Source organism: Tupaia chinensis, unplaced genomic scaffold (genome assembly GCF_000334495.1).
Source record: "Tupaia chinensis unplaced genomic scaffold, TupChi_1.0 Scaffold000578_2, whole genome shotgun sequence".
Taxonomy (NCBI): Eukaryota; Metazoa; Chordata; class Mammalia; order Scandentia; family Tupaiidae; genus Tupaia; species Tupaia belangeri.
In genome coordinates this window covers 3,649,533-3,661,603 of record NW_006160094.1, presented here as the reverse complement: position 1 = coordinate 3,661,603, position 12,071 = coordinate 3,649,533, and the positions used below count along the sequence as shown (strand labels likewise).

The following is a 12,071-nucleotide window of genomic DNA, read 5'->3' as shown; positions in this document are numbered from 1 at the left end:
CGCCCTATAGCAAAAACCTCTCCCAAAATAAATAAATAAATAAATAAATAAATAAATAAATAAATAAATAAATAAAAATAAAAAGCAGAAATTTGGTTAGTTGGAAAGCTAAACTTCCAGCTTGCTCAAATAGAATTACAGAAAGGCCAGACTGTGTTTTTCCCAGAGATGCAGTCCACTGGAATCACCACGCTGGATCGCCCTTAGAGTATCGGTGTCCTGAGATAATAAGGAATCCAGGCTCCTTAGACAGGCCTCTGTCGTCCTGCCCACCCAGTCAGAGATTGGTGGGTGTGTGGAGGGATGCCACCACCAGCAATGGTAGCCTTGAGAGGGTCTAATTCATCTCCATGAACAGCAAGCTGCAAGGTGAGGTGTAACGAGGGGTAATGCACTGTGCTTTTAAGACTTCTGGTACATTTCCCGCCAGTTCACGTACCTCTGGGATGAGCTGCTCCAGGCTCGCAGGGCTGTGCACAGCAGCCGTGGCACCCACGTCCAGGACTGGTCGTCCTAGGTTTCGGGTGTCGAGGAGTATGGCCCACCGTGAACTGTAAGCTGTTATCTGCGAGCAGGAAAGCGCCTTTGTCTGGGCCTTTCTGGAGTCCGTCCCAGCCTTACCCCAGCCATCGCAAATTCTGCTGAAGCCCACACAGCGAGGTGGGAAGAGAGCTAGCCAGGCACAGCGACACCACCCCACTCTTGTTGCACTGCCATTCAAACGCGCATACGCTTTTAGGCTATAGTAGTCTCCCCTTACCACAGGGGCTCTGCGCTGAGACCCCAAAACCGTGAATCCTGTATGGACACTTGGCCCATGTCCAGGTCAACGTGTGCAGGTCCACTTCTACAAATACCGCAAGGTGTTTTCCTGTGATCATCCTCTCGGTAGCTTCACTGCAAGAACATAGTGAGTAATTCATGGAACACTCACGTGTGTTAGCATGTTCATCGAGAAGACTTCCCATACACAATTGGTCATTAGGACTTAAGTTTTTGGACTCTAAAGTCATATGCCGAGCTGGCACCGTACTCAGAGGTTCAGCCCTGTGCATAAGGGGCAGATCTTGGCTGGCCACCATGGTTCAAAGCCTAGCACTAGCAGCTCGAAAAATGTGTGTGTGTGTGTGTGTGTGTGTGTGTGTGTGTGTAGGGTCCTGATAGGATGAAGAGATGAAGGAAAAAGACTGTGGTGTGACCAGGCCCACTGGAGGGTTTTCTCTCTGTCTCCCTTGCAGTCTTTGGCACGCATACATATACCTCCTGGTGAGAGAGAGAGAGACAGGCAGATAGACAGGAAGGAGAAAGAACCATGCAGGCCCAGCCTCAGTGGGCAGGCCAGTCAGCTGCTGTGCTTCGCAGGGTGGGGCCCATGGGAAGCCCAAAGTCTGCACCTAGTCCACCCTGAGGGCTAGGCACTGTGTCATGTGCTGTAGCCTCAGTGATCTGGGGAGGATGAGGCCTCAGGCCTGGAGCTCGCAGGAACATGGGTGATAGAGCGAGACTATCTCCAAAGCGGCCGCACAATGGCACACAACTATGGTCCCAGCTGGGAGGCCGGGACAGGATTGCAGCGTGGCAAGACCCTTTTAAAATAGTAAGCGGAGTTATGTGCATATTTTTGACTGCATGGGGGATGGCCAGCACCTCAGCCCACTTTTTCCCAAGGCTGTCTACACGATTTTTAGAGATGGTCACTAAGTGAGTGCTCTCTTACAACATGGAGTGTGGATATAGGTGGATGGTTCATGTTCTGGGTGGGATGGACTGGGATGGTGGGAGATTTCATCCCACCACTCAGAATGGCGTGCAGTTTAAACCTTACACATTGTGGGACCAGCAGATGGAGTAATGGTTACGTCGCTGAACTCCCACGTAGTCAAACACGGTTCCAGTCTCAGACTCGGTGACTTAAAACTCATGCCAGGTATGGGTGCATGTGTGCCCAAAATCCTGAGAGGAGAATTTAGGAGAAGTGATTGTGGCGTGGCCATCTCTCCGGGTAGGGGAGGGTGGTTATTTCGTTCTATCTCTCTGTCTCTCCATTGAGTGCACATGTCCTGTAGCAAAAATCTCTCTCAGTTAAAAAATTTTTAAAAATTTACACATTGTTTGTTTCTGGGGTTTTCCATGTAGTATTCTCAGACCTCAGTTTACTAGTGACAACTGAACCCCTGGAAGGGGAAGCCCTAGGTGGGGGCTACTGTACAATACTGTGATAAACGAGGATTTGCACATACTTTGTTTTTTAGGGTAACAGTAGTCATCTCTTATGTTTTCCCCAAGGTGATATAAAGTTGTTGGTGGCTCAAACTATTTATGCTTTATATAGATTGTTGACATTGCTATAGTAAACATTCTCATAATTTCACTTTTTTGGCTTTTTAAAAAAAGTTTGTTTATGAACTGAGAGAGAAGAGGGAGACGAAATAGGGACCTGACAAGGTCCCTTCATGCCCTACTGCTCCCCCCACCGCCTTCCAGCCGGGACCAAGGTCCTGGGTGTGCTCACATTCAGGTTGGCCTGAGAGTGAAAGCCTGCCCCTCGGCCCTGGGTGGGGCCACGGCTTGTTGGGCTTTTCTCAAGGGGCCACAGCTAGGCCTTGCCCTCATGCTTCTTTCTTTTCTTAACTTTTTGTTATTTTTGCATACACGTTTCAGATTCACGAGTGATTGTTACCTACCATTGGGTAATACTTAAATAGCATTGCAACCTTTACATGGGTTACTACTTAGATTTTAGCTCTGCTTTCTCAGTGTAAAAAAGTACTAGAATAAATTTATTTAATGTTTTCCCTGGAAACTGTTTTTGTTCTGTTTTATTTTCTCAACTTCTTTTTTAGTTTGACTATAAGGAGCGTGTGCTCACCAGAAAGACAGAGACAGAGAGACAGAAAGTGAGAAATCACCCCCCAGGGGGGATGGCCATGCCACAGTCCCTTCTCCTCCATTCTCTTCTCGGGATCTTGGGCACACTCATACATGTGCCTGGTGTGAGTTTTAAGCCACTGGGTCCAGGACTCAAACCATGGTTGACTACATTGGAGTCCAGAGACATAACTGCTAGTCCCTGTTTTCTCAAGGTTTTTACATTAGGGCATGGTGTGTGCACTCACTGGAGAGGAGAGAGACAGAGAGAGGCAGTGAGAGAGAAAGGCATAGATCACCCCTGGGTGATGGCCATGCCATAATCCCTTCTCCTCCTTTGTCCCCCTGGGATTTGGGGCATGCACACACATACACCTGGTGTGATTTTTCAAGCTGCCAGCACTAGGACTTAAACGGCAGTTGGCCGTGTGGGAGTCTAGCACCTTAACCACTACGCCACCTGCAGGCCCAGAAATTGTTTTTTGGCAAGGTCCTGCATTCCAGTCTAGTTGGGACCATACACGTCATCTTAACTTTTATTCTCTAAGTTCTGTGCCTTCCCTCTTTGAGTATATACTTCTCTGTTCATACTGAGAAAACTCCTTTGCATGTGATCTTTCTTGTGAGATGACGTTCGGTAAGCTCCTACAGCAGCATTTTCATACCGTTGCCATTCAGCCTCTCAGTACAGAAAGCGGCCTTTCCTCTTAGAGCTGACCACTTACCCACATGGCTGATAGAGAGCCGTCTAGTCGAGGGAGAGTACTTTTTAACCGCCAAAGCAATAGAAAGTGCACGACGCTGTCTCTACTCACCACCTGGAGGGAACCCAGAGAGCATCAGAAACGAAGAAGGGAAAATGAACACCATTTCTGACTTGCAGATGATTGTTTTTGGCGCTGAGAGTCTTTGTCAGCTGGAGTGGCAGGGTGTCTCGGCCGGGGGCTTCACTTTGGTGGTATTTCCCTGGAAGGCTCTCGGCTGCACCCAGCCCTCCTCTGGCCACCGTAACTTCTCGAAGGGCAGTATCTTGAGAGGATGAGGTGCTGGGAACTGTAGGCCAGAACCAGTGAGCTGCTGCCCTGAAGTAGGGCTCATTTGCGAAGACGTTGCTTTTCCCTGGGAGGCCGGATATGTAAAACAGAAGCGCATCTCTGGCCTGCCTGGCTGCATGGCCGTATCTCAGGAACTGTCCTGGACTTTGCACAGGCTCAGGTTACTGTCCTGCGAACAGTCAGGCTTTACTCTTCCCTTGTAAACAAGTCCGGAGATCCGCAGCCCAGGGCCCACGGGGAGGGGTGTGTCCCAGAGTGTCACCATCAATGGCACTGCCTCCTGAGTTCAGCCTCCTTTTTGCATAGTGCTTCACACTGGTGAAATTCTCGTACCATGGTATGGGCATCTATACCTTTTTTTTCCCCCCTTAGTTTTTGTTAGGAGGTGTGTGTATTTACCAGAGAGAAACAGAGAGAGAAAGAAAGAAAGGGAGAAATCACCTCAGGAGGAAGGCCATGCTGCAGTCCCCTTTCCTCCAGTCTCTCAGGATTTGGGCATGCATGCACACAGGCCTGGCGTGTTTTTTAAGCTGTTGGGTCTGGGACTTGAACCACGTAGTCGTTCATGTAAGATCCAGCACCGTGACCACCATGCCACCCGCTGGCTCTATTGTCTCTGCATTTTTAAGTGTCTAGTTCAGTAGCATTGTGGACCGTCACATGGATGAGCAGCCATCACCACGGTCTACCTTGAACCCTCTTTACGCTGCCTCATTGATTCCTTGCACCTGGGGAGCACTCACCCTCCCACCCAGGCCTGGCAACCATCAGTCTACTTCCTGTCTCTGAATTTGACTCCTCTAGGTACCTCACAGGAGGGCATCATGCAGTATGTCACTACTGCTTTGTGTCACTTCGCGTAGTGGCTGCCTTTGTCCATCCATGCTTAGCTCGTCAGAACTTCTTTAATATCCGTGAATGTGTATCCTACAGTCTGCTTATCCGTCCGTCCATTACTGGACACTTGGCCATTGTGAAAAATGTTGTTCTGTGGGGACCAGCAGTTAGCGTAATGGCTATGTCGCTGGACTCCCACGTAGTCGCCCGCCGTTCGCGCCCCGGACCCTGGTGGCTTAAACTCACGCCAGGCGCGTGTGCTTGCGTGCCCCAGATCCCGAGAGGAGAATGGTGGAGAAGCGATTGTGGCGTGGCCATTCCCCGTGGGGGGTGATTTCTCACTTTTTGTCTCTCTGTCTCTCTCTGTCTTTCTGGCAAGTGCATGCGCCCTATAGCAAAAACCTCTCAAAAAAAAAAAAAAAAAGTGCTGCTTTATGGGCTCCACCCTAGCCACCCTGTCAACATTCTAGGCGGGAAGGAGGCGGGAGACGAGAGCTGAGTCAGCCTCTCTCTAAGGCTCTTCTCCTGGAGTCCCACTCGTCGATTTCTCTGAGCCAGAAGTGGTGAATGCCAGTGGTACTAAAATGGTTATTATCTATCAAGCGCATCTGTGTGCCAACACACAGCAACATACTGGGCCATCAGAAAAGTCGTGACCTATTTTTCTATGTTTTTCTATCCAAAAGTGCATCGTGACCTTTCCGACGACCCAGTATAATCCATACAATCTTCAGAGTAAACCTGTGAGGTTGGGTGTGTTTTGCAAAGAGGAAAGCAAGGTGCAGAGAGGCTCGGTGAGTTGCTGGTTACTAGCATAGGCAGTCACCTAGCTTTGCATCAAAGCTTGTTAGAGGGAAACCTGGGATTTGAACCCAGGATTCTGGCTTCAGTCTGTGGTGTTAGCTCCTGTCACCTTTATGTGTTTACAAGGTAGGCTGGAAATGTGGTTTCTCCCAACTAGGCACGTTTCCTGGCCCAGCCAAATCAGAATTGTCCTAGTAAGGAGAGAAAGGGGGATGGACATCAGTGGGTGCCTGGCAGTGCCTGCCGTGAGCGCCGGCTCCTGGGACCTGTCTGTGTCACTCACTGCTCAGAAGCCACATGGCCTCGGGCCTCTGAGAATGAAGCAGCTTCATAGCTCTGGGCTCCTATCCACTCTCTCTGTTGTGCTGGCCAAGACTAACCACCACCAGCCAGACCATTTTGGTTTAACCATAAAACAGGAAGTAGACCACAAACAAGCGAAAACATCACGTCTCCCACTCAGATGAGCATGATCTTCCAAACACAGGGAGCTCCGAGTGGCTGCCTACTTAGAAACAGTGTGTGTTGGCAGTGACCACTGCTGCCAGCTGTGTGCTACATGTTTGAAAACACGGTTGCATTTAACTCGGGGCAGCAGGTGGCATGGCGCTTAAGGTGCTGGACTCTCACATGGCCAATTGTGGTTGAAGTCCTGGACCTGGTGGCTTGCTTTCTCATTTTCTCTCTATCTCTGTTTCTCTCTGGTGAGCACATATACTCTATAGAAAATTAAAAAGAAAAAGAAGAGATGTAATTAAACAATTATTTTTTAAGAGGTTTTTGCCTTCGGGCACATGTACTCGCAGGACAAGAAGAGAGAGACAGTGAGAGGGAAAGTGAGAAATTACCTCCCCGGGGTAATGACCACGTGACAATCCCCTCTCCTCCATTCTCCTCCTGGGATCGTGGTCGTGCATGTATGTGTGCCTGGTATGAGTTTCAAGCCAACAGGTGCAGGACTTAAACCACGGTCGGCCATGTAGGAGTCCAGTGATGTAACTGCTATGCCACCTGTTGGCCCCGAACAAATAATTCTTTTTTTTTTTAAATATTTACTTTTATTTAATTTTATTCATTTTTTAAAAACTTGACCAGAGAGAGATTGAGAGAGGGGGCAAAGGAGTAGTGAGAAAGCAAGCTGTCAGGTCCAGGATTCAAACCATAGTCATCCTCCAGCACCTTAACCAGCATGCCACCTGCTGGCCCACGAATAATTCTTAAAAACATTTTTGAAACTTTTTGAGCACTGACATGATACCACATGTAGAAAATTCCACATCAGACCTCATGTGACAGACTGTGGTCAAAACATTACCTTCAGGCTATAAATGTGCGATATATATGAAACAGTGAATTTTGTGTTTTGAGTTGGCTTCTATTCCCATAATATTTCATTATACACACACACACACACTCAGATATCTCAGAAACGTTTAAGATCCAAAATATTTCTGGTCCCAAGCATTTGAATAAGGGATTCACACCCAACCTGTGTTTTTTTATGGATATTTTTATTATAATTTAATAGTACTGATTTTCACATATAAAATAACCCATGTTTCTCTATTTTTTGAGTAAAGCTTTTAATCATGGTGTTCTAATGTTGATTGTGCTAACTTTGATGTCCTTTTTTTATCTATTGTTTATTTTTTTAGGCTTTTACCATAGGGCACGTGTGCTCAACAGAAAGAGAGACAAAGACAGATAGAGAGAAGGAAAGTGAGAAATCACTGCCCAGGCGGGATGGCCGCGCTACAGGCCCTTCCCCTCCATTTTCCTCTTGGGACTTTGGACAGGCACGCAACCTGTGCCTGTCATGATTCGCGAGTCACCAGGTCCAGAGCTCATGGGGTCGGCCGTGTGGGAGTCTAGCACCCTAACCACCTCATCGTGTGCTGGTCCTTTTCACTTATTGTTTCTAAGGAAACACCCTGAAGGTACCCTTGTGTTATCTGGCCTGTCAGGTCCTGTGCCCTTTCTTCTAGCATGGTAGTTAATGGTCTCATTTTCCGGTTCTAGCCTGCAGAGTTCTCTCTGGGACGCAGGGGGTCATTGGCAGTTGGCTCTGACCACTGCAGTGTAAAGCGACTTCCTTCGTCAGCATTCAGGAGTATGCCGGAGTGCACGGAGCGTTTGCGGGTGAAGACCCACGTGGCGTCTGCCTATCCCTGTTCGGGTTCCTGTCGTTCTCGTCCTTTGGAAATAACAGATTCAATGTTTTGAACTGGGTTGTTTGTGTTCAACCCTAGCCATGTGGTTCTCAGCCCCCAGGGACATTGTCAGCGTCTGCTGGCTTTCTCGGCCTCACACATAGGGAAGGGTGCTGTTCGACTGTCCTGGCGAGAGCCGTGAGACAGAGAGAGGACTCGATGGCACGGGAGTGTCCGCCCAGAATGTCACCGGCCCTGTTTGGCATCTGCCTTGGCCTCCCGTCAGTGGCAGGGCTGACTCGTGACACGCCGTTGATCTTCAGCCCAGTCGCTCCACTGCTTTGGAGTTTCACGTCTGATTGCTCAGCAGCAAGCGCTGATCGTTATTCGGTGCTGGCGAACACCAAGCCCTGCCTTTTGGTGGGTGTTTAAGAATTAAAACCATATACCACAGTCAAGAATTTTACAGTATGTTGGGTCATCCAAAAAGTCATGACTTGTTCTTGCATTTAAAAAAACATAGAAAATGGGCCAGCAGGTGGCACAGTGGTTATGTCTCTGGACTCCCATATGGTTGACCACAGTTTGAATCCTGGACCTGGTGACTTAAAACCCATGCCATGTGCGTGCATGCCCTAAATCCTAGGAGGAGAATGGAGGAGTAGGGATTACAGCGTGGCCATCCTCCCGGGGGGATGATTTCTCACTTTCTGTCTCTCTGGAGACAGAGAGACACACCCTGTAGTAAAAATCTCTCACAAAAAAAAGTAGAAAAAATACATCATAACTTTTCCAGCAACCCAATAGTTGGTGTTATGGCATTTAAGATTCCTACATAGTAGTCACTCTAAATATTTTTAAATACAATTTTATTATAAAATTTATAATTATTCACAAAACATATAATCAGATAATAATTATAATTACAAAATCATAATTACTTAATTATAAGATTTATATTTATTTAATTATAAAATTTTAATGATAAAAATAGAAAGATTTTACTTGACTTCATAAACTCTTAACATGTAGACGCGTATGGAGACCATGGTCTCACAGAGAGGCTGAGGTGGGTCTTGCAGGGAGGCATGGCCTACACCCCGGGAAGGGGGGCTGGGGAACAGCGTGTGGAGACCCTGCACCCTGCCCAGCCACCTCGAGGTGGAACAATGTCAGCCTCATTTCCACATTTCCACTTTCTTCACATTTAGTTTTTAGAACGAAATGAAATGATACATATGGAAGGGGCCGTGCATCTGTCAGCCTGTTTATTTGTTTGGTTCTTTTCTCACGGGCGTTTCTTTCCTTAGTGCAATTCTTCTCCAGTTGTTTCTTTGATGGGTATTCTGAACACCTTCACCAGAAAGGATACATGGTTATTTCCAGCCGTGGGGACTCACGCAGCTGTGTCAACATGCCTAGTTCCTCAGTGGCACGAGGGCTGCTAACTGCTGTGACGTGCACAGTGGAGTAAGCAGACGCTTTCCAGCTTCAGCCAGTGCCGAGCAGCTTGGTGACCCCCGTCAGAGCAGCATAACTGGAAAGCCTGAGGACCCAGCTTCAGTGGCATTGCTGTCAGGGCCAGGCAGGGTCTTGGGCAAACACGAGGTGCTTTCGCAGAGCTCTGTTCAGGTCCCGTGATGGCCCGACTCAGTACTGGGCCTATACTGAGTCAGTACTGACTGCAGGGCAGGCAGTGCCAACCGCCCCTTCTAAGGAGACAGGAACATGGGAGTGGGGAGGAGGCCCAGGTCGGCGGCAGGTTGTGGCATTCCCCGTCAGGCCTCCCATCAAACTAGTCATCAGGTGAGGAAGGGGGTGGAGGTCTGAACTGTGCCGTGGGACCTGCGAAACAACACGTCACCTTGTTGCTCCGTCCCTGTACGTGTGCCATTGCCATTTTTGATGTCATGCCCTTGTTTTCTGTGCACATCAAGCTCTCCAGGACCCAGGCATGCTGCAAGGACGCTGACGTTAACCAGATACGTGACCTCCGGTCCCTCCCTCTGGCGGGGGATATGACTTGCGTGGTCACAGTGTCTGCCTCCTGGCTTTGGATCCTGCTGTCACCTGGTGTCTGCTGCCTGTCTCTGATTTCAGGCTCAGGCTTGGCCTCCAGTTCTTGCCATCTACCTGCAGGGCCATCTCCTGCAGATGGCCTAATGGTTACATCGCTGGACTCCCACATGGCTGACCACAGTTCAAGTCCTAGGCTCAGAGGCTTGACACATGCCAGTGTGTGTGCACGCACGTGCCCAAGATCCTGAGAGGAGAATGGAGGGGAATGGATTGCAGCACGGCCACCTCCCCCAGGGGTGATTTCTTGCTTCTATCTCAGTCTCACTGGCAAGCACAAACTCTGTACCAAAAATCTCTCTTAAAAAAAGAAAGAAAGAAAGAAAGCTTAAGCTCCTTCATGTAGAATCCAAATATGCAAACCACCCAAAAGATTCAGCAAAGCATCTACACCTCTTAATTTACTCTGCAGAGAATATTCTCTAAGAAATGTGAATCAACAGAAATTGTTTCCCACCCTCGACAGAAAAAGTGCTGACTGATAGCTAAGTTTCCAGATAATGAGATCTTTGGAGGAAGTTTGCGTCTCCGTTTCCAGGGGCTGTACCTAAAACTTGGGTGGCGGTGTTCTCTGTCTTGCCCTGCCTATGGCTTTCATCTGCTCTGCAAGCCTCGATGGGTAACACAGCATTCTGGGTTGTGTTTAGTTGCTGTAAACAACGAATCTCTTCATGTCAGTAGTTAAAAGACATCTTTGAATTGCAACGCATAGTTAATTAAGAGCATATATTTCTTTTTTTTTGGAGAGATTTTCACTGTAGGGCGCGTGCACTCGCCAGACAGACAGAGAGAGACATAGAGACAGAAAGCAAGAAATCACCCCCCAGGGGGGATGGTCACGCCGCAATCCCTTCTCTTCCATTCTCCTCTCGGGATCTTGGGCACGCACGCACACGTGCCCGGCGTGAGTTTTAAGCCACCGGGTCCGGGACACGAATCGCGGTTGACTACGTGGGAGTCCAGCGACATAGCCATTACGCTAACTGCTGGTTCCCAAGAGCATATATTTCTAACCCCAAAATACCTTCCAGTTGTGCGCACATTGCGCTTTGTCATAAACACCTCCAGCTTGGTACTGAGGTGCGTGTGAGCAGATGGCATCTGGAGTGGTGGGATTGCCTTCTTCCCCCACTCCTGCCGCCTGTCCTGCTCAGAAGAGGGGTGGTGAAAGAGCGCCCCTTCTCTTACTTTCCTTAAGTCTGCATGCCCTTTTACATGGACGCCTTTGTGACTTAGGGCTCATTAGCATTTCTTATGCACTGGGGCAGCACCACTTCCTAAATTGTTCTGATGATTTAGGAGTAGGAAAACCATGGTAACCAGATGGAGGGTGTGATTACTTGCCTCTGACCTGGCAAAGTGTGGGGTTTAACAAAAGAAGCTTAATAGAAACGTTCAAATTGACCCTTCTCGCCACTTGGGCTGCCTGGAGCTCAATCAATCTCTCATTATTATCAGAGTTATTCGAGCAAAGGCAGCAGTGGTGGCATTTTCCATAATCACTTTCCGAGCCAAATGTAATTTGCAATTTGTAGTATTGTATTATGAAACAATGATGCATTAAAAGGAACAGAGCAAGAATTAGGAGGATAGTAGTAGAGAAAGGCTCCAGAGGGGTTTTGTGAAAGGCTCGCTCAGATCATTTTAGTGGACATGGCTGATTTCAATGCCAAATTAGGCGTTTAGAAAAATAAGACATGTCATTTTTACCGCATTTAAGTATGTGTACATATGTATATATTGTAGTATGTGTATATACGTGCGTGTGCATGTGTACTTAGAACATAAGTCAGTGTAGCTGGAGAAAAAATAATACAATTTGCATATTATTTGCAGTCGGATGTTGGGGTTATGGGGTTAGTGGGGTTTGATTACATGTGTGTGTACGTGGATATGGTTTGAAACAAATAGGGCATATCATGCCTTGTAAAAAGCCTGTGTGGAGCAGTAGATACTAATTTGCCCTTTTTACAGATAGGCAGTTTCTTTGCTATAGGAGCTGCCATGTGGTCTGTGAACTCGCTGAGGCCCGAACAGCCTCCACCTCATACTTAAACACACGTCCACTCACCTGCTCCCATCTTGCCAGAACGGCTGGAAGTGCAGACTGTAAATGTCCTTCCAGTTCTTTGTGTGTTTATCCCGCGTTTTGGAGAAATACTTGTCCACATTTCTCCCCTTAGGCCTTTGTGTCTGAGTCCCACCAGCCTTGTTGGTTTGTTTTTTAAATCTTCGGTGTTCAGGGCAATTCTTGTGAAGTCTTGATTCTGTGCTGGCCCGC

The 12,071-nt window shown here is 48.0% G+C and overlaps 2 protein-coding genes across 21 annotated transcripts in view; one reads left to right on the top strand and one right to left on the bottom strand.

The window, feature by feature from the left end:
* Positions 1–1,086, bottom strand: part of LOC114009635 (uncharacterized) — a 3,480-nt gene extending 2,394 nt beyond the window's left edge. The window contains exons 1-2 of the mRNA XM_027775626.1: positions 761–1,086; positions 440–565 (exon numbers count right to left, since the gene is read on the bottom strand). Of these exons, the coding sequence (XP_027631427.1) occupies positions 440–565; positions 761–1,082 (448 nt within the window). The 5' untranslated portion in view covers positions 1,083–1,086. The remainder of the gene's footprint in view (positions 1–439; positions 566–760) is intronic.
* PARD3 (par-3 family cell polarity regulator) overlaps positions 1–12,071 on the top strand; it is a 611,947-nt gene that overhangs the window by 395,345 nt on the left and 204,531 nt on the right. The gene's annotated exons all lie outside the window — the stretch shown is intronic.